The 19765-nt window shown below is 37.6% G+C and overlaps 1 protein-coding gene and 1 pseudogene across 2 annotated transcripts in view; both read right to left on the bottom strand.

Moving 5' to 3' along the window:
• Positions 1 to 19765, bottom strand: part of ARHGAP21 (Rho GTPase activating protein 21) — a 125245-nt gene that overhangs the window by 50986 nt on the left and 54494 nt on the right. For both annotated transcript variants that reach the window (XM_039478678.2, XM_074404915.1), the window contains exon 3: positions 19181 to 19205. In XM_039478678.2, the coding sequence (XP_039334612.1) occupies positions 19181 to 19205 (25 nt within the window). The remainder of the gene's footprint in view (positions 1 to 19180; positions 19206 to 19765) is intronic.
• On the bottom strand, positions 7388 to 15503 carry LOC141585296 (coenzyme Q-binding protein COQ10 homolog B, mitochondrial pseudogene; annotated as a pseudogene).

Here is a 19765-nt window from a genome sequence, read left to right as displayed (position 1 = left end):
AATTTTCTGGCATTATGAACTATTCAGGCAAGAAAGACTGTGGATAGGTGTTATTCATTCAACAAATATTTACCGGGCTCTCACAAATGTGCCAGGCGTGGATTATCCTACAATGAACAAAGAATCCTGGTATATGCCTTCTGAAGTATTTGAAGTTCATGCAGCATTGGGTTTTTTTCCCTAACATGTCACACAGTTCACAAACAATATTATCACATCTAGATTCATAGCCCTATTATTCCTGTTATGCTAGAATTTAATTTGTCTACAAACTCAGAAAAATTTGTTATGGTGCTCTAACCAACTATCTTTCTATCTGACTTTATCACCTCTCAATCCTTTAACTAATTAACCTTGCTTGACTTTATCAAGACCTTCCACTCCCTTTAGCCTTCTCCATTCTTGTAAACTACCAGTCTCCCTCCAGAAATTACTTTCATGCTCGCTTCAGCAACACATGTACTAAAATTGGAACAAAAATTTCTTTCTTTCCTATTAAGATTACCCATGGATCAGTATTTCAACAAAATTCACCAGCACCCTCAACTTCCTTTCCCCTTAACCTTTCAAAGCATTTGGTTTGCCAATCTCTAACTATGGAGAATTCCAAAATACACCTGCTCTGTTCTTGTTCTTGGCCTGCTACTACAGCTAAATAAAACTGCATAACAACCACTGATTTACAATTTCCAAGTTCAGTTCAGTTCTCGACACTGCTCAGAAAAGTCTCTTGCTTGCATTTTAATTCCTGCTCCCTCAAGGTTGCCGTTTCAAACTTCTAGTAACCTTCTTCTTTATTTTTTTTATTTTTACAGAGACAAGGTCTTGCTATGTTGACCAGCTAATCCCAAACTGACTTCAAGGGATTCTCCTGCCTCAGCCTCCCACTCAAAGTGCTGGGATAAAAGGCATGAGTCATCACACCCGGCCACGAAACCCTCTTTAACTTGCTGTTCCATGCTGATTTCCTCACACTAGTTGGATAACCTTGCCTCCCAGTTCACTCAACTGCTGTATCCTCAACTTTTTTTTCTTTGCCTGTCCTCATTTCCTTTGTCCTATTTCAAGTTGGGATTTAGTCAACAGCCTCCTTCAGGACCTTGCCCCCATAATTATCCCTTCTCACATGTAAAACTTCATGTGGGAAAATCCCTAGTCTTCTCTCCAAATCTCATGGATATACAAAAGATTCCCAAACTTAAAAAAACAAAAGTTCTCTCCAACCCTCCACATAGCTTCATCTCTATCCCTTTGCTTTTCATACTTCTTACAAACGTAGTCTATAATCACCTTCAGTTGCCTCTAATTCAGGATTTCTTAGAAATTAACAAATTATCTCCTGTGGGGCAAAATTACCAACTACCCTACCCTGACTTTGTCACAGTTAGATGCTCTAATGTTTATGCTCCAACCCACTCCTATTTGTCTTCCTCTTCCCTTCCATCCACTGCACTGAAACTGTTCTCAGTAACGGTACCAATCTGCCATTTGTCAGGTCCAGTCCAAATGTATCTCTTTAGTCCAAATCCTCATGAATTCTCTATGACAAAGGACAAGTTTTTCACTCCCTGCCCCACTTAAAATCATCACCTCCTAATAAACAAATTACCAACTATTCCTGGTTGTCCTCAGACCTTTCCACTACTTATTCTCAGATTTCCCGATTCTTCTTTCTCTGACCATTTCTTAGAGTCCTATCTTTATTCTACATGTCCTTATGCTGTGTATGGTTTCATTTATGCTTAAGACTTAATTATAACATATAAAATGATGACTGTCAAATCTATTTTCAACCCCTTACCTCTTAAGAACTCCAGACACAAATTTTCAACTAGATAGTGAACTCTCTACAGGCATCAGAAATACAACTTATTCCAAACTAAACTCATTTCTCCAGAGGAAGGAGAGAGATATTTCACTTGGATATTCTTCGATACTTCATTTAATGACACCTCCATCTAACCAGTCACTCAAGCCAGTAAAGCTAAGCATAATGCTCCAAAGGCCTCTTTAACTGGAGACATACACTTCCATCCTCAAATCCTTCCACCAAATCTGGGCAAATGTAACTTCTAAATACCTCTGAAATCTGTTCTGGAATGCCGTTTTTCCTTCCTCCTGATAGAAACGCTATTCATCTGTCAACAACCCAATGGATACCCCACCTGAGATCCCCTTGCCTGGTGGTTAAAACTCTGACTTCAAGAAGTTCCAGCCAGGTACACTGGCTCACACCTGTAATCCCAGCACTTTGGGAGGCTGAGGTGGGTGGATCACTTGTGGTCAGGAGATCAAGACCAGTCTGGCCAACATGGTGAAACTTCATCTCTACTTACAAAATACAAAAATTAGCAAGGTGTGGTGGTGCATGCCTGTAGTCCCAGCTACTCGGGAGGCTCAGGCAGGATAATCACTTGAACCCAGGAGGCAGAAGCTCCAGTGAGCCAAGTCTGTGCTGCTATGCTCCAGACTGAGCGACAGAACGAGGGGCTCTGTCTCGGGCGAAAAAAAAGGTAGTTCCTAGTCTGGCAGAAGGTGTAAGTATAAAATAATTACATAAGTGCAAAAACAAAGGCATATGCAGTTGTTGCAGGAATAGAGTCTGTGTTCTATACATATATATATACTCATTAGATGTACATATGCCAGGAACTGTTCTGGGCTTTAAGAAACAAAGTAAGAGAATAAGTCTCTGCTCTACATTCCAAATGACGGAGAAAAATGCTCAAGAAGAAATACGAGAAATGGTGAAAAGTGCTATGGAGAACAATAAGCAGAGTGAGAAGGAAAGAAGAGGGAAAAGGCAGGGCTGTTTTTCTGAAGTAGTCAGGGAAGGCCTCTCTGAAAGTGGCATGTGCACAGTTATCCGAAATAAGTGAGGTTAGAGGCCACACTGCTTCCCAGCAATTAGTTTAGTGGGTGGCTCACAGGACAGACTCAACAGATGTTTGCTAAGGGAATAAACAAAAATTATATTTCTTGATTTAATGTATTTGGCATTTACGTGTAAATATTTCTGTTCTGTTTTTATAGCAAAGATGAAAAATTATATGTTAAACATCAAAAACAGGGACTGTAAATATTATAATTAAGTCTTTACTAAATTATGGATCATGTACTTTCAATGTAGGCTAACTAGCCGGAGAGCAATCAGGAAGGAAAATGGGACTACCCAACTAGGGGTGTCTATGATTAAGGTCTTAAGTTATGGAGCAGCTTTAAAAAAGACAGCTCAACTTCTATAAAATCAACTTGGCCAGGTGTGGTGGCTCACACCTGTAATCCTAGCACTTTGGAGGCAGAGCCGGGAGCCCAGGAGTTCAAAGCCACCCTACGCAACATGGCAAAACCCTGCCTCTACAAGAATTATAAAAATTAGTCAAGCATGGTGGTACATCCCTGTGGTCCCAGCTATTCGAGAGGCTGAGGTGGAGATTGCAGTCAGCTGAGACTGAGCCAATGCATTCCAGCCTGGGAGATGGAATAAGAGCCTGTATTTACAGAAAAAAAAAAAAAAAAAAAAAAAAAAGCTTAGCATGGTAGCTCAGTCCTGTAATCCTAGCACTTTGGGAGGCTAAGGTGGGTGAATATCTTGAACTCAGGACTTCAAGACCAGCCTAAGCAACGCAGTGAGATATCATCTCTAAAAAAAAATTTTTTTTTTTTTTTTGAGACAGAGTCTTGCTCTTGTTACCCAGGCTGGAGTGCAATGGCGCGATCTTGGCTCACTGCAACCTCCGCCTCCTAGGTTCAGGCAATTCTCCTGCCTCAGCCTCCTGAGTAGCTAGGATTACAGGCACGTGCCACCATGCCCAGCTAATTTTTTTTATTTTTAGTAGAGACGGGGTTTCACCATGTTGACCAGGACGGTCTCTATCTCTTGACCTCATGATCCACCCGCCTCAGCCTCTCGAAGTGCTGGGATTACAGGCTTGAGCCACCCCGCCCAGCTAAAATATTTTTTTAATAAAAAGAAATCATTATACAATGACTTGATCATTATACAATGTATACATGCATTAAAATATCATACTGTATCTCATAAATATGTATACTTGTCAATTATAAATTTAAAAAATTAGGGGAAAAAAGCTCAAAATCACCTAATTACAGAGCTACCCCTAGAAAAACATTTCTATAAAGAAGTTCTTTCCAGAGGAGAAATTAATATTCTGGAGAACATTAATACTTTGTCATGTACTTTTTCTTCTTGTTTTTACCTGTATAGCTCTACCTGTTCAGCATCTTCAATTAGTTCTCTGAAATCCTAAATTTCATGTTATTTTTAAAACTTCATTTATTTTCTTGGCTGCCAAATTAACTTCAAACTCTTAAAATCTATTCCTAGAAATGGAATTTCTGACAATGCTTCTTTAATCCAATTGAACTCCTTGCATTTTAGATCATTATAAGCAAGGTTTCCCAGGACTTCAAATAAAAGGGTTTTTTAAAATCTTTCATCTAACTTGACCCCCTTATTTTACCAGTTTATTTTATAAAGAGGAAGTCCAAGTTGTTACATAAATCCAAGATTACCATATTTTTGTTATTATTGTTCTAGCTTACACACATAGCAGCTATGGGAAACTGATTTCTAAATCAAAAGAGTGTCACTGGCACTTTGTGTTAGAGAGGTTGATGGGAAAAGACCAAAGAAAAGTAGAAGGGCAGTTGGAAATCTGCTTTTCATCTTCAACAGCAGAGGTTAGATCTAACATACTAAATTTTGCAGCTTTGGGAGTAGTCATTTTAGAAGCTTGTGCCAAATCAAGATGGTGGTCATCAGAAAGATCCCAGTGCACCTCCCTTAATTCAACACATTTATTTACTCAGCAAACATCTGAGCTCCTACTACAGGTACCAGGTACTTACTAGGCACTAAAACCTAGCAATGAAAGACAATTTCTATCCTTAATGATCTTTAATCTGAAAGTAATACATAAAAAATATTCTTTTCCATAAAAATACTTAAAAGTCTAAGTATATAAGGAAAGTTTATTTTGCATATTCTTTTTTTTTTTTTCTTCCTTCAGACAGAGTCTCACTCTGTCCACCAGGCTGGAGTGCAGCGGAACAATCTTGGCTCACTGCAACCTCTGCCTCTTGGGTTCAAGGGATTCTCCTGCTTTAGCCTCCCAAGTAGCTGGGATTACAGGCATGCAGCTAAGTTTTATATTTTTAGTAGAGGCGGGGTTTCACCATATTGGCTATGCTGGCCTCAAACTCCTGACCTCAGGTGATCCACGCACCTCAACCTCCCAAAGTGCTGGGATCAGAGGCCTGAGCCACCACACCCAGCCTGCATATTCTAATATTCAGTCTTTGCCTATCGTTTCTCTCTTTGCCTTCATCAGGTTCGTGCTGCTGCCACCACCTCCCTAGAACAGGTACGTCGGGAGGAAGAAATTTCCTACTTGTTTACCACATAGCATGAACAATCACTCAGATTGTCTCCAAAATATGAGTAGGAATTTTCTAGTATGGAATTAGGGAAAATGTCTATCTATAGCTTTTAAAAATTGTGAAACATCGATCTACTTCATCTTGTACAAAATATCCTTTCTGACATTTGAAAGCAGCTTATCACTTCCTCCCCAAGCAAGTCTCTTTCAAGCAAAGTCAATCTTTTTTAAAAACTACATGTCATAGGTTAGCCAGGTGCAGTGGCTCACACCTGTAATCCCAGCACTTTGGGAGGCCAAGGTGGTGCATCACCTGAGGTCAGGAATTAGAGATCACCTCGGCCAACATGGTGAAACCCTGTGTCTACTAAAAGTACAAAAATTAGCTGTGCATGGTGGCAGGCACCTGTAATCCCAGCTACTCAGGAGGCTGAGGCAGGAGAATTGTTTGAACCCAGGAGGCAGAGGCCGCAGTGAGCTGAAATTGAGTCATTGCACTGTATCCTCCTGGGCAACAAGAGTGAAACTCTGTCTCATTTACACAAATAAATAAATAAATAAGTCAAAAATTATATATATTTATATTCTTGCCATCACAGCCCTTTATATCTGAGGTTCCCAAGTGCTTTAGCCATGTCCTAGTTAGTCAAAAGACAACCCTGGAGATCTCCTTTCCTGTATTTTCCCTAGAGAAGAACAAAATGAATATTTTGAAGTTACCTTGTTACTGGCAACATACAGAATCACTTATTACTTTTGTGTGTGTTTATGTATGCATATGTGTATGTGTGTATACATGTATCTAAGTGAGTTTATACATTTTACATTGGGAAATATTACCCATAATAGCAAACTAAAAATAACTTGGTAATTATAACTACATCTTAATAGGACAAATACATGGGCAGCAAATTATCTAATGACTTATCAGTGTACTAGTAACTGGGCTAATACAGAGAGACGGGTAATTTATATCTGAACCATAGTATATACACATGTACAGCCAGTTGCTAGAAAATTGCATCCTAAAATACTAATGATACCAGTGAAATAAGCCCAAGCCACTGAACATGAGCATCCATTTTAAGAACTTTTCTACCCAGCAATCAGAAAAAAAAGCCCAAGTCTAGTTACAAATCTATCAGGGATTCTCCCACACTTAAGAGGAAGGGTATCTACAAATAATGCCCCACCAACCCAGAGGCTACATTCGGGGCTGAGCAAAGTAGGAAAAAAAAGAAGGAAGGGAAAAGACAGCTCTAAGAAGTGGCTATGGTCTAAACTGGACACGGACATGGATTTGTAGGCTAACTCAGGTAATAGCCTGTTCCTAAAAAAGCAAACACCAACAACTTGGAGGAGAGATTTTTCAACTTAGATCTCAAAGAATCCCCAAGTAATAATTTTTGAAGGTCAAGAAACACAAAACAGTTAAAAAAATTCATAGAAAACAACATTCTAAGCTAAAGCTACCAGAGAAAACAAGAATAACAAACTCACAAAGACTCCTGATAAAAGAATCACCAGGCACAGTATATTATAAAAGAATTCTGCTTACCATGTCTGACGAAATAAAAAGATAAACCTAAAAAGTAGTACAGGTGAAAAACTGTAAGAAATGATCAAACATACTTGCTGCAGCACCCCAAAAAACTTCTAAGAACCAAACTTTTTTTTTTTTTTTTTTTTTTTTTTTTGAGACGGAGTTTCGCTCTTGTTACCCAGGCTGGAGTGCAATGGCGCGATCTCGGCTCACCGCAACCTCCGCCTCCTGGGTTCAGGCAATTCTCCTGCCTCAGCCTCCTGAGTAGCTGGGATTACAGGCACGCGCCACCATGCCCAGCTAATTTTTTGTATTTTTAGTAGAGAGGGGGTTTCACCATGTTGACCAGGATGGTCTCGATCTCTTAACCTTGTGATCCACCCGCCTCGGCCTCCCAAAGTGCTGGGATTACAGGCTTGAGCCACCGCGCCCGGCCAGAACCAAACTTTAAAACTTAACTAAAAAAACAGTTACTGAACATATATTTGAAGAAATTATCTAGAATGCAGACCAGAAAGACAAAAGAAGAGAAATAAAAACTAGAGAATTTAGTAGCTATCGGAGATGAAGTAAGAATGAAATACTATCTTCAATATTATTGAATAATTGCGTACTCAGCAAAAATACCTTTCAAAAATGAGGGCAAAACAGATACTTCAGAAGAAAAAAGGAGAGAGAACTGCATCGCAAACACGTAAATAACATATTGTAACATACTGTAGCCAGGTACAGTGGCTTATGCCTATAATCCTAACTACTCAGGCGACTGAGGCTCTGGGCAGTGCCTGAGGACTGCCTGAGGCCAGGAGTCCAAGATCAGCATAGGCAACACAGTAAGACCCCATCTCTTAAAAAATAAAAATAAAAAAAGCAACATGTAGGTAGGAAGGAGATAATGGAGTTAACATGTTCTATGGTCTGTATATTGTATAAGAGGAGAACAGAATTTTAAGTAGCATTAGACTTTGGTGAGCTTGCATATTATTTCTAGAATAACCACTAAAAGCATAATAATGTCATTTAATCTTTCAAGTAGAAAGTATAGAAGAGAACTTTTTTTTTAAATCTCAGAAAAGAGAAAAATATGTCTGAACCAAAAGAAAGTTCAAAATAAAAGTGAAGATTAAACAATAAACACATAATTACATTAAATACACAGGTGAAAATTTCTAAATCTACCTATGGTGAACTAGCTGGTTACAGAATCAACTCTTCCACCCATGAACAATAACCAGAAAAGCTAGACGATGTATAATCACATTTGTGTGAAGATATCAGAAAGCAACCAAGGCAGAGAGGGCTTAATGGGACAAGCTTCCCAATAGAAGTCCAGAGAGGTGAGCCCAGCGCTTTGCGTAACTGTTCACCTTGAGGCGTTTCCTGTTCCCGAGTAATGGGAAAGAGAGACTGAGCAGCTGCACAGAGCTTCCATCAACCTCAAAAGGCTGGGGAGATTCAAAAAAAAAAAAAAAAAATGCAACTTCAGGGTCAGCCAAGGAAAAGAGCTCTAGGAAACACCATGTTTTCACTTGGGGGTCCCCAAAAGAATACAGCCTGTGAGCAGGGGTGAAAAGAAAAAGCCCAACCATGTCAAGCATGGAAGTGTGCTATTCTGATTTCTTTCAGAAGAACCTGCCGCAGGGAAGACTGACTGACAGCTCCAGCTGCCACCCTTTAGATCCATCACCATATCCACAGAGAGGCCACATTTCCCCATTCCGGCCCAAAGCAGGATTCTTCTAAAAGACAAGTGTTTGCCTGGGGGCTCTTCACTGGCCTGGCACAGGCTTTCTTAGATCTGTGCTGCAGTATGGGCCCTTCCTACCAATTCTTTTGTCTTCTCTTTTCTTTCACAGGGATCACACCCGTCTCATGGTCGGAAGCTTCCCCCTGTCCCCTCTCGCTCTCATCTTTATCCTTTACAGGCATTGCCCCAATAAGTCCCTCCATAACTCATCCTGTCTTAGTATCTGTTTCCATTTTGATGTCTGCTACTCAATACCAATTATCAAAAAAACAAGGCCCACCTTTAGGTGAAGGCAATCCTTGAGCAGAGATGCAAAATTTCTGAATGAAACAGAAAACCAAATCTGGTGATACATAAAAAGCATCACATATTGTGAACAAGCTTGGTTTAGTCCAGTAATGCAGGGATGGTTTCACATTTGAAAACTGTACCAGGCCGGGCACGGTGGCTCAAGCCTGTAATCCCAGCACTTTGGGAGGCCGAGGTGGGTGGATCACGAGGTCGAGAGATCGAGACCATCCTGGTCAACATGGTGAAACCCCGTCTCTACTAAAAATACTAAAAATTAGCTGGGCATGGTGGCGCATGCCTGTAATCCCAGCTACTCAGGAGGCTGAGGCAGAAGAATTGCCTGAACCCAGGAGGCAGAGGTTGCGGTGAGCTGAGATCACGCCATTGCACTCCAGCCTGGGTAACAAGAGCAAAACTCCGTCTCCAAAAAAAAAAAAAAAAAAAAAAAAAAAAAAAAAAAATGTACCAATATGATCTACCACATAAAGGCATAAAGGAAGAAAAAGCAAAGGATTATCCCAAAAGATGCAGACCGATTGAACTCATTCGTGAGAGAGACACACCACTTCCATAGATCAAAAGATTCAATATTTCAAATATTCTAATATTATAAACAATATAAAACCAAACAAAATTCCAGAATTTTTTCTTGTGGGTATAGAAACTGAAAATTCAATTCTAAAACTTAGATGATACTGCAAATGGAGAAATATAGTCAAGACAATCTTGAAAAGCAAAACTGGAAGACTTATTCTACCCAACGTAACATTTATTATAAAGCCACACTAGTTAAGATAGTGTTGTCTTTGTGTAAAGAAAGTGATCAATGGAATAGAACAAAGGCTGGCAAACTTTTTCTTTAAAGAGCCAGACAGTAAATATTTGAGGCTTTGTGGGACACATACAATCTCTGTCGCATATTCTTCTTTTTTTAACAGCCCTATAAAAATATAAATCTATTCTTAGCTTGGAGGCTGTACAAAAATGAGCCATGGGCCAATCCCTGGAATAGAAGCAAGTCTAGAAACACACATACACTTTATAATCAAGGTGGTATTACAGAGCTGTAAAGAAAGTATGGACTTTCCACAAAATAGTGTGAGTCAAATAAATATCCATATATGAAAAAAATTCATCTTGAGCTCATACCAGATGCAAAAATCATCAATTTTAGGTGAATTTTAGCAATTTTAGGCTTGTGAATAATGCATCTTGAAGATAACACAGAAGGCTATGACCATGGAGTCATAAAAATAATTCTTAAATAGAACTCATAAAGTATTAACCATAAAAGACTGATAATTCAGATGATATTAAAATTAGAGACCTCTCTTTATAAAAATTACGAATAAGAAACTGAAAGGCAAGTCATAGGTTGAATTATCTGCTAATCATATATCCCTAACAAAGTACATATTCACAATATTTAAAGAATGCCTACAAGTTAATAATTAAAAAAGAACTGACAGGTAAAATCCAAATAAAAGGTAATCAACCTCATTGGTCTTCAGGAAATCCAAATTAAAGCCATAGTCCACACCACTATACATCCACTGAAATGACTAAAATTACAAAGAATGACAATACCAAGTGTCAGTGAGAGATGGAGCAAATAGAACTCTCATACACTGTTGGAGTGTGTGTAAATGGGTACAGTCCCCTCAGAAAACTCTTTAGCAGCATCGACTAAATGTACCCATATGCATACCCATGACTTAGCAATGCCCAGATAGATATACATGCCCCTAGAAATGAGTACATATATGTACAAAAGTACACATACAAGAATGCTCACAGCTGCATTGTTTGAAGTAGCTAAACACTGAAAACAATCCAATGTCAATTAATAGTACATTGGATAAGTTGTACATATTCTTTTTTTTAAGAAAACCAGCTTTATTGAGGTACAACACGCATAAGATTAAAAAATATCCATTTTAAGTGCAGGGTTTAATAAACTTTGATAACGGCATATACCTGTGTAACCACTACCACAATCATGATACAGGACAGTTCTACCATGCTAACAAGTTCCCTGGTACCCTTTTGCAGTAAATTCAGGCAACCACAAACCTGTTTAGAAGAGGATTTTGTTTTATTATTATTATTATTTTATGCAGCCCAAAATGTCAGTTTTGTTTTAAGAGACAAGGCCTTGCTATTCACTATGCTGCCCAAGATGGCCTTGAACTCCCGAGCTCAAGCAATCTTTCTATTCTCAGCCTTCCCAGTAACAAAGTCTACAGGTGCAAACCACCATGACAACTCACAGACTTGTTTAGGGTTGTCTTACCTAGGATTTTATATAAATGGAATCAGATAGTACTCTTTTGTGCTTATTTTCTTCCACTCATCAAAAAGTTTTTAACAAAAAGAGCATCAGCAAAACAATAAAAGTAGATAAATTATATTTTATCAAAATTTAAAACTTTTGTGCTTCAAAGGACATTATTAAGAAAGTAAAAAAAAAAAGTGAAAATATAGCCTACATAATAGAGGAAAATAGATGCAATTCATATATCTGATAAGGACCTGGTAACCAGAATATATGAAGAACATTTATAGCTCAACAACAAAAATTTAAAAATGGGCAATGGATAAAAACAGACATTTCTCCACACAAGATATACAAATGGCAACAAACACACAAAAAGATGCTCAAATCATTAGTCATTAAGGAAATACAAATCAAAACCACAATGAAATACTACTTCACACCCACTGGTGTGAAGGCTATAATACAAAAATGGAAAATAACATATGCTGATGAGAATGTACAGAAATTATGACCCTCATTTATTGCTGGTGGAGACATAGAAATGGGGTAGCCACTGTGGAAAACAGTTCGGCAGTTCCTCAAAACATGAAACATAAAATTACCATGTGACCCACAACTCTACTCCTAGGTATAACCCCCAAAAATTAAAAACAAGAATTCACACACTTGTACGTGCATGTTCACAGCAGCACTATTGTTCAAAGAAGATATATAAATGGATCTTTTATTATTGTCTAGCTTTCAAGAGAACAGAACCCTCTTTCTTACACAAGAATGAATTATGTGAGAGTAAAGAACTTTCTTTTTTTGTTTTGTAGATACAGGGATCTTGCTATGTTGCCCAGGCTGTTCTCAACCTCCTGGCCTCAAGCTATTCTCATGCTTTGGCCTCTCAAAGTGCTAGGATTACAGTCATGAGACACTATACCCAGCCAAGAATAAAGAACATTATGAGGCTGTGGTAGAAATTTAGAGACTTCCTGAGTTGCAGCCCAGCTCTGCCACCTGCTAGTAGCTTAAACACTCTGCATTTTAGTTTTATCATCTGAAATATGGCAGTGATGATAATATCCACCTTAGAAAGCTGTTGAGAGGATTAAATGAGTTAATCCATGCTAAGTCTTGAGATGCAGCTAGAACACTGTTAAATTGGCTGCTGTCACCACTACTATCATCGTTATTGTGGTCTTCATCATCATCGTTGTAACTATTTCCTAAAGTAGCCTCAAGAATATTTAAGACACTTATGGTTGTTCTACTGACCAGCATTAAGAGTTCATAAAAACTAATTAGTATGTTTACCTAAAAACCAGAGAAACTCAAATCATTTAAATGGTCAACACAGTTAAAAATCATTCTGGGAGGCAGTGGGGCACACCTGTAGTCCCAGCTACTTAAGAAGCTAAGGCAGGAGGATCGCTTGAGCTCACAAATTTGGGACTGCATTAAGTTATCATGCTACTACACTGCAGCCTGGGTGACAGAGCAATACCCTCTCTCTCAAAATAAAATTTTAAAAAATTGGTGAATGCTTCTTCTCAAATACTTCGAAAAAGAGATCCATGGAGGGTAGTAACACTGCTATATTTTGAAAGCAATTCCAAACATGCTTCTGATACCCCACCCAAAGTCTTAGATCATGAGCCATGCTTGAAAAGTATCCCATTAGTACAGGAGGCCTTTACCAAATGAGGTTTCGCTGAAGTTACTGCTGAGTATCACTCCAACACCGGTGGAAACTCAATTTCTAATTTTGTCTTTACAATATCCAGATCTCTTTCATATTATATCTGATTTTTTTTTTTTTTTTGCACCAAGGAATGAAATGCTTGTAGTCCTTCATTCCCAATATAACATCATACATTTCCTGCACTGAAGAACCTAAAATCCTCCTCTCGGAATATTTCCTTTGGTTTATTAATGGTGCAGCAATTGTGAAGAAAGTTCCTGCACGTATCTCCTTAATCAAAATTGATGTATGAGTGGAAGAGGTCTGCTCATCAGTATACCATAGGAAGTTAAATATCTGATGTTCTGCTCAGGCCCATGTGCTGGAGCCAGGGCTCTGACTGCTGTCACCAACTTTGGATGGCATCCTGAAACCATCCTTCTCTCAAGGCCATCTGACCAGTCGGGGCTGCCGAAAGACACGCTGAAGCTGGTTGGCACCTCCTATTTTTTTTTTTAAATTATTTTTATTTTTAAATTTTATTTTCTACCCACAGGAATATATATCTCATTTCTTATTTATATTCATAATTTTAAATATATTATTTATAAAATTATATAACATTATTATATTGTTACTATTCGTTATCTTTATAAATATATTATAAATTACTATATTCTCCAGAGATTTAAGGGAATACAGATGTCAGCAAGGTATTCGTTATCCACAAGCAACTATTACCACCAAAAAATATTATTCTACTTAAATAACCTTTTACTTATAAAAAATCCGCATCTTAGTACAGAAAACTAACCAACAGGAAAAAATACTTCTAAAATATAAGACAGTGCATACATAAAGAATATGAGAACCATAACAAAATGCAAACAATGGGTAAATAAAATAATCAGAAAATTAAATGGCTCAGTACTTCTTGGTTGATAAGAAAGAAACAAGAAAATTAAGCGGCAAAGGAGATTTCACTAAAGTGTCAAAAGGAAAGAAGACCAAAATCGTTCAGCTGTTTAACAGAATTTTGGCATTACAACAGCATCTCTTAGGAGTTTGAATAAAATCCTGGCAATTATTTTCTCTACAGTGATCCTAGGCTTTGACTCTGATCATTACTCTGGAAGCTCTAATTCTATTAAACTAACACAAAATTCTACATAAAAGGATTTCATGATGCTCAAAAATAAGTTTTCAAAGCAAATGAGACAGTAAGATAAAAATTGTAACATTCTATCGAATTAAAATACTAAATTATTTATCGTTTATCTCTGAATAGGTTGCATTCTAAAAACTGACTTGTAAATAATTGTCTAGAAGTTAGAAGAAATTTTTTTCACATACAATATGCTGTAATTGATGATCAGGTTATCTGAAATGGTATCATGACTTTTATACAGAGGGCTAAGCAGGCCTTTGTGAAATAGCCTGTGACCCCAACTGCGATCCTATCAATTGGGATGCCAAAAGCAAACTCACACTTGGAAAGCAAAGGTGCAATCAAAGTAGGTAGAGCACTAAGACTCCATAACCTCATTAAGCTTTGCAGGTCCACTATTGGCCAAATACTAAAACTGAGTAACAAGTGATGGTTGCTCCTGCAAAGTGTTCACAGCCTCTAAACTTGGAATCTCCTTGACCTTTGTCAATGCAGAATTCACAGAATTGATTTCATAATACACTAAATATACCCTATTTTTATTTTCATTTATTTTAATTTATCTACTAATCTTCACACTATATAGGTCACTCTTTTTTAAGCCAGAATTATTTTTAAAATAAAATTAAAGAAATTAGGAAAGAGACTTAAAACGATGACAATGGAAGTAAGATGGTAGAGTTATAAGATGGACTTAAGATTTAAGACGCTGATGTGGAAATCCAGTTACTATCACTTACTAGCTGTTTGAATATAGGCAAGCTATTTCTCAGCCTCAGTTCCCTCATCTACAAAATAGGAATATTATCTCATACTTCACAGGGTTAGAGTGAGGTTTAAAGAAGATAAAAATATATATTATGATGCCTGAAATATGAGATTAAGTTCTCAGTCATATGCTAATTTCCACCAGTCTCCCAACCTACTTCCCAAAATCAAGCAGTTTTTCCAAATATATTACAATTATATTGTAAATCACTTTCTCCAAATACTCTCATATCTTTTCATATTCTTCTTTGCTTAGGAAGAAAAACTATAGATCTTCTGGACTTAATTAATATCTAGTTTCTTTGCTTCAGAAGAGGTAAGGTACTTGAATATGTTTCTCTCATTTTAAAGCCTTAGTTTTGTGGTTTTAAAAAATATCTTATTAGTCTTTTAACTAACTTTGATTTACCTTTTTGTTAACCTTGCTTATAATTATTTTCTCCCTCAATCTATTAGACCTCTGATAGTCAATTTTTACTACATTTCAATTACATTTGTCCCTTGAACAATGGGTTTGAACTCTATAGGTCTGCAGATTTTTTTTTTTTTTCAGTTAAAATACGATATTCACAGTAACACAAGGATGTAAAATCTGTATTTCCGATACATGGATTCCATTGGGTCTACTACAGGACATGAGTATGTGGAGATTAGCATATATGCAGGCAGTCCTGGAACCAATCCCCTGTGTGTATCAGGGGATGGCTGTATTTACATTCTTTATGAACTTTTTCTTTTAGCCATTTTATCTTCTAGTTATTATACTCACTCTCTATTTTCTTACAATGTAACTTTCCTTACTTAGGATTATCCCTTAATCAACATCACACACGCCAGTAGAGCAACCATATAATTTAACCTCAAACTACATCAGTAAAACTCAATTCAGATCTCAAGTTCAGTTGTAAGGGATAATAATCACAAAAGATCACCAGATATGCAGCCCTGAATATCAATTCTTCTAAACGGTTTGAAAGTTGTCACTGGATCAAGCCAGACTCACGGGGACCTAGACACTTGGAACACAATGCTTTGGTGCCCATCACTTTAAACTAGGGTTTCTCACTCTTGCACTATTAATATTTGGGGCCAGATAACAGTAATAATAATTATTATTTTGAGACAGAGTCTTGCTCTGTCAGGAGTGCAGTTGTGCGTTCTTGGCTCAATGCAACCTCCACCTCCCGGATTCAAGAGATTCTCCTGCCTCAGCCTCCCAAGTAGCTGGGATTACAAATGTGTGCCCCCATGCCTGGCTAATTTTTGTATTTTTAGTACAGATGAGGTTTCACCATGTTGGCCAGGCTAGTCTCAAACTCCTGACCTCAAGTGACCCGCCTACCTCAGTCTTCCAAAGTGCTGGGGTTACAGGAGTGAGCCACCGTGCCTGACCCAAATAATTCTTTGCTGTGGAGGGCTGTCCTGTGCACTGTTTCAAGAGCACTTCTGGCCTCTATCCACAAGATGACAATACACACTCCCCCTCTCCCAATTGTGATAAACATGTGTATAAAGAGGATACATTACCATATATCCTTCAGAGAGCAATATCATGCCCAGCTAAGAAGCACTTTAAGCTGAATGAGACCTTAAGGTTTTGCAGCTGGCTTACATTGAGGAACCACTTTAAAAACAGCCATAGCAAGAAATGGTCTTGAAAAGATCTGCTATATCACTCTTTGTTTTCCAGGGGAGAAACCTGTCTCAGATCTCAGTGCAAACAGAATGTTGTTCTTTAGGAATAATGTGTATCCTTAACTTATCATATTCTCATCTTTTCTATGGCCAGTAGCAAGCTCAAAAGCAAACTTATAGCCCACCTTCAATAGTATAGGACCTAAAGCATGAATGTAACCTGTAACAGATCTTCTAGTTTTCTCTTACAAATGTTCAAATTTACTCTCCCTAGCCAAAGCACAAAACTAAATCCATTCACTTCAGTGAGCTGTGTCAGACACATGATGATGTGCATGAAGTTTTATAATGATGTCTTTCTACATTTATTAGAAGTATATTTCCCCCCCGTAAGAGGCATGAATTCTAGATGCTGTGTGTCCAGTAGGTCGTCCAGGCATGAGCACATCAGCCTTCAGGACAACGGGAAGACGGAGGACCTCCATCCTCTTTTCTCTTGCTGATGCCAGCTTTGTGAGTTTTCCCTTTCTCCACTAAGGCTCATTTCTAACCCATGCCAAGTAACACTTGGAATTCATCCTGAACCCTGGTGCATGACAGATGGTGATGCAGGAGTGGCTCATCTTGTATCAGTGACAACTATGAAGAGTCCTGCCTGGCCCTATACCCTCTGATTACTTTTGAGAGTGCTTAAAAAAAAGAAAAGCCATTTCCTTCACATTTTAACCCATAACCTTTTCAAGACCTCAAATGGTTATTACAAAAGTCCATCAACAGGTTGAGTGGGTAAGCAATTTGTAGTATATTCATATAAAGGAAAAAAAAGGTAGTACTATCAGTACTCATACATATAATACAGTGAAGGTCAAGAATATTATGCCTGGCAAAAGACACAAGAGAGTACACACTACATTATTTCATTTATTAAAAGAAAAATCTAGATGAGGCAAAATTGACCTTTTAGTGATAAAAATCAGATTAGTGACTATGTAAAGGCAGCAGAATAAAAAAAATAAGGCAACTTTATGGAATGATGGAAAAGTTGTTTTAGATATCACATCTTAATTGGGATAGTGATTTCACAGGTTATACATTCATCAAAACTTACCAAACTGTACACTTAAAATAGATGAAAATGTGGTATTCTTGCTAAACATGTGTGACCTTGAACTAACGATGAGAACACGTCAGATAAACTGAAAATGAAGGACATACTATAAAATAACTGATCAGGCCGGGCACAGTGGCTCACGCCTATAATCCCAGCACTTTGAGAAGCAAAAGCAGGAAGATCACGAAGTCAGGAGATTGAGACCATCCTGGCTAACACGGTGAAACCCCGTTTCTACTAAAAATACAAAAAATTAGCAAGGCATGGTGGTGAGTGCCTGTCATTCCAGCTACTCAGAAGGTTGAGGCAGGAGAATCACTTGAACCCGGGAAGCGGAGGTTGCAGTGAGCCAAGACTGCGCCAATGGACTCCAGCCTGGGTGACAGAAAGAGACTCCATCTCGCCGGGCGCGATGGCTCAAGCCTGTAATCCCAGCACTTTGGGAGGCCGAGGTGGGTGGATCACGAGGTCTAGAGATCAAGACCATCCTGGTCAACATGGTGAAACCCCGTCTCTACTAAAAATACAAAAAATTAGCTGGGCATGGTGGCACGTGCCTGTAATCCCAGCTACTCAGGAGGCTAAGGCAGGAGAATTACCTGAACCCAGGAGGCGGAGGTTGCGGTGAGCCGAGATCGCGCCATTGCACTCCAGCCTGGGTAACAAGAGCGAAAACTCCGTCTCAAAAAAAAAAAAAAAAGAGACTCCATCTCAAAAAAACAAAACAAAACAAAAAAAACTGATCAGTACTAGTCATAAAATACAAGGAATGACTAAAGGGACACGACAAGTGAATACAACATTGGGATTCTGGAAGAGAACAAGGATACTAGTGGAAAAACTGGTAACACCCAAATAAAGTCTGTAGTTTAAATAGCAGTATTGTACCAATGCTAATTGCTTAGTTTTGTTGATTGTACCATGGTATTGTAAGTTTTTAACACTAGAGAAAGTTAAATAAAAGACACATGAAAATTCTCATTACTATTTTTGCAACTTTGTTTCTAAAATTATTTAGAAATAAGTTTTTAATAAGTTTTTAATAGGTACATTTTGTTGAGTGTGAATTTTAACTCATTAAAGTTGATTTAAAATCAGTTAAGAAATAATTTATCTTCAGTTTGATTGTCCTTTTAAGTTCATTAAATAATGTTTACATCAACAATAACATTAACTACAAGAATAACCCAAATCCTCTTTTCAATATTGGAGTCAATAAACCTAGTTGATAAAACACATAGCATTCTTTATTAAAATAATCACTTCATTTAGAAAGATTACCAATTGAAATAAAAATCTTAAGTACTCTCCTTGGAATTATCATGATATATTTCTCAACAAAAACACATAGAATAATAAAATTATTACATGTTCAAATTAAGATGAGACAATGGAATTCATACAATTTTAAAGTCTACAGTAAAATACATTTAATTCTATGCCTCTCACACCTAAAAACTATTATATATTTGAACACCAAAAATTATATCTCATTTAATATCACTTAAAGAACAGAAAGAAATGGGTAGACAAAGATTCAGAGACAAATTAAAATGTTTATAGCATACCTCCTCTGTTTCCATTTTCTTCATCCTACAAATAAAAACAATATATATATATATATTCATTTATGAATACACATTTATAAACTCTCGTTAAGCACAGCAAGACTCAATTTAATTCAAACTGACCTCCCCAAATTGTAGCAATTACAGTCTTACTAACAGTATCCTTAATTTGATCATATACTCTTCTATAGCCACTGGCAAGCTCAAAAGCAAACTTATAGCCCACCTTCAGTAACAGTATAGGAAGTGTCTTTTACTGGAAAAATAACAGTTTTTACAAACAGAGATAGGAAAGTTGTGGGTGAAGCCAATTCAGGGGTAGGGCATCAGGAGTTCAGTTTCTGGTATTTGAGTGTCAGAGGTCTAATAGAGATATCCAAGTGAAATTGTAAAGTAAGCAACTGGACAGATGGAAAGGCCAGGTCATCACTTACTGTACTATACTTATATGTGCCTTTAGAGATATTACAGGACCCAGAGCTGTCTATATAAATGGATTCATCCCAAACTGCTACATATTTAAGTTCCTGTATTCAATTTTGAAGTTTGTTTATCTACTTGGTCTCTTTCATTGTTACCAAGCTG

Source organism: Saimiri boliviensis, chromosome 8 (genome assembly GCF_048565385.1).
Source record: "Saimiri boliviensis isolate mSaiBol1 chromosome 8, mSaiBol1.pri, whole genome shotgun sequence".
Taxonomy (NCBI): domain Eukaryota; kingdom Metazoa; phylum Chordata; class Mammalia; order Primates; family Cebidae; genus Saimiri; species Saimiri boliviensis.
This window is presented reverse-complemented; position numbering and strand designations above follow the sequence as displayed.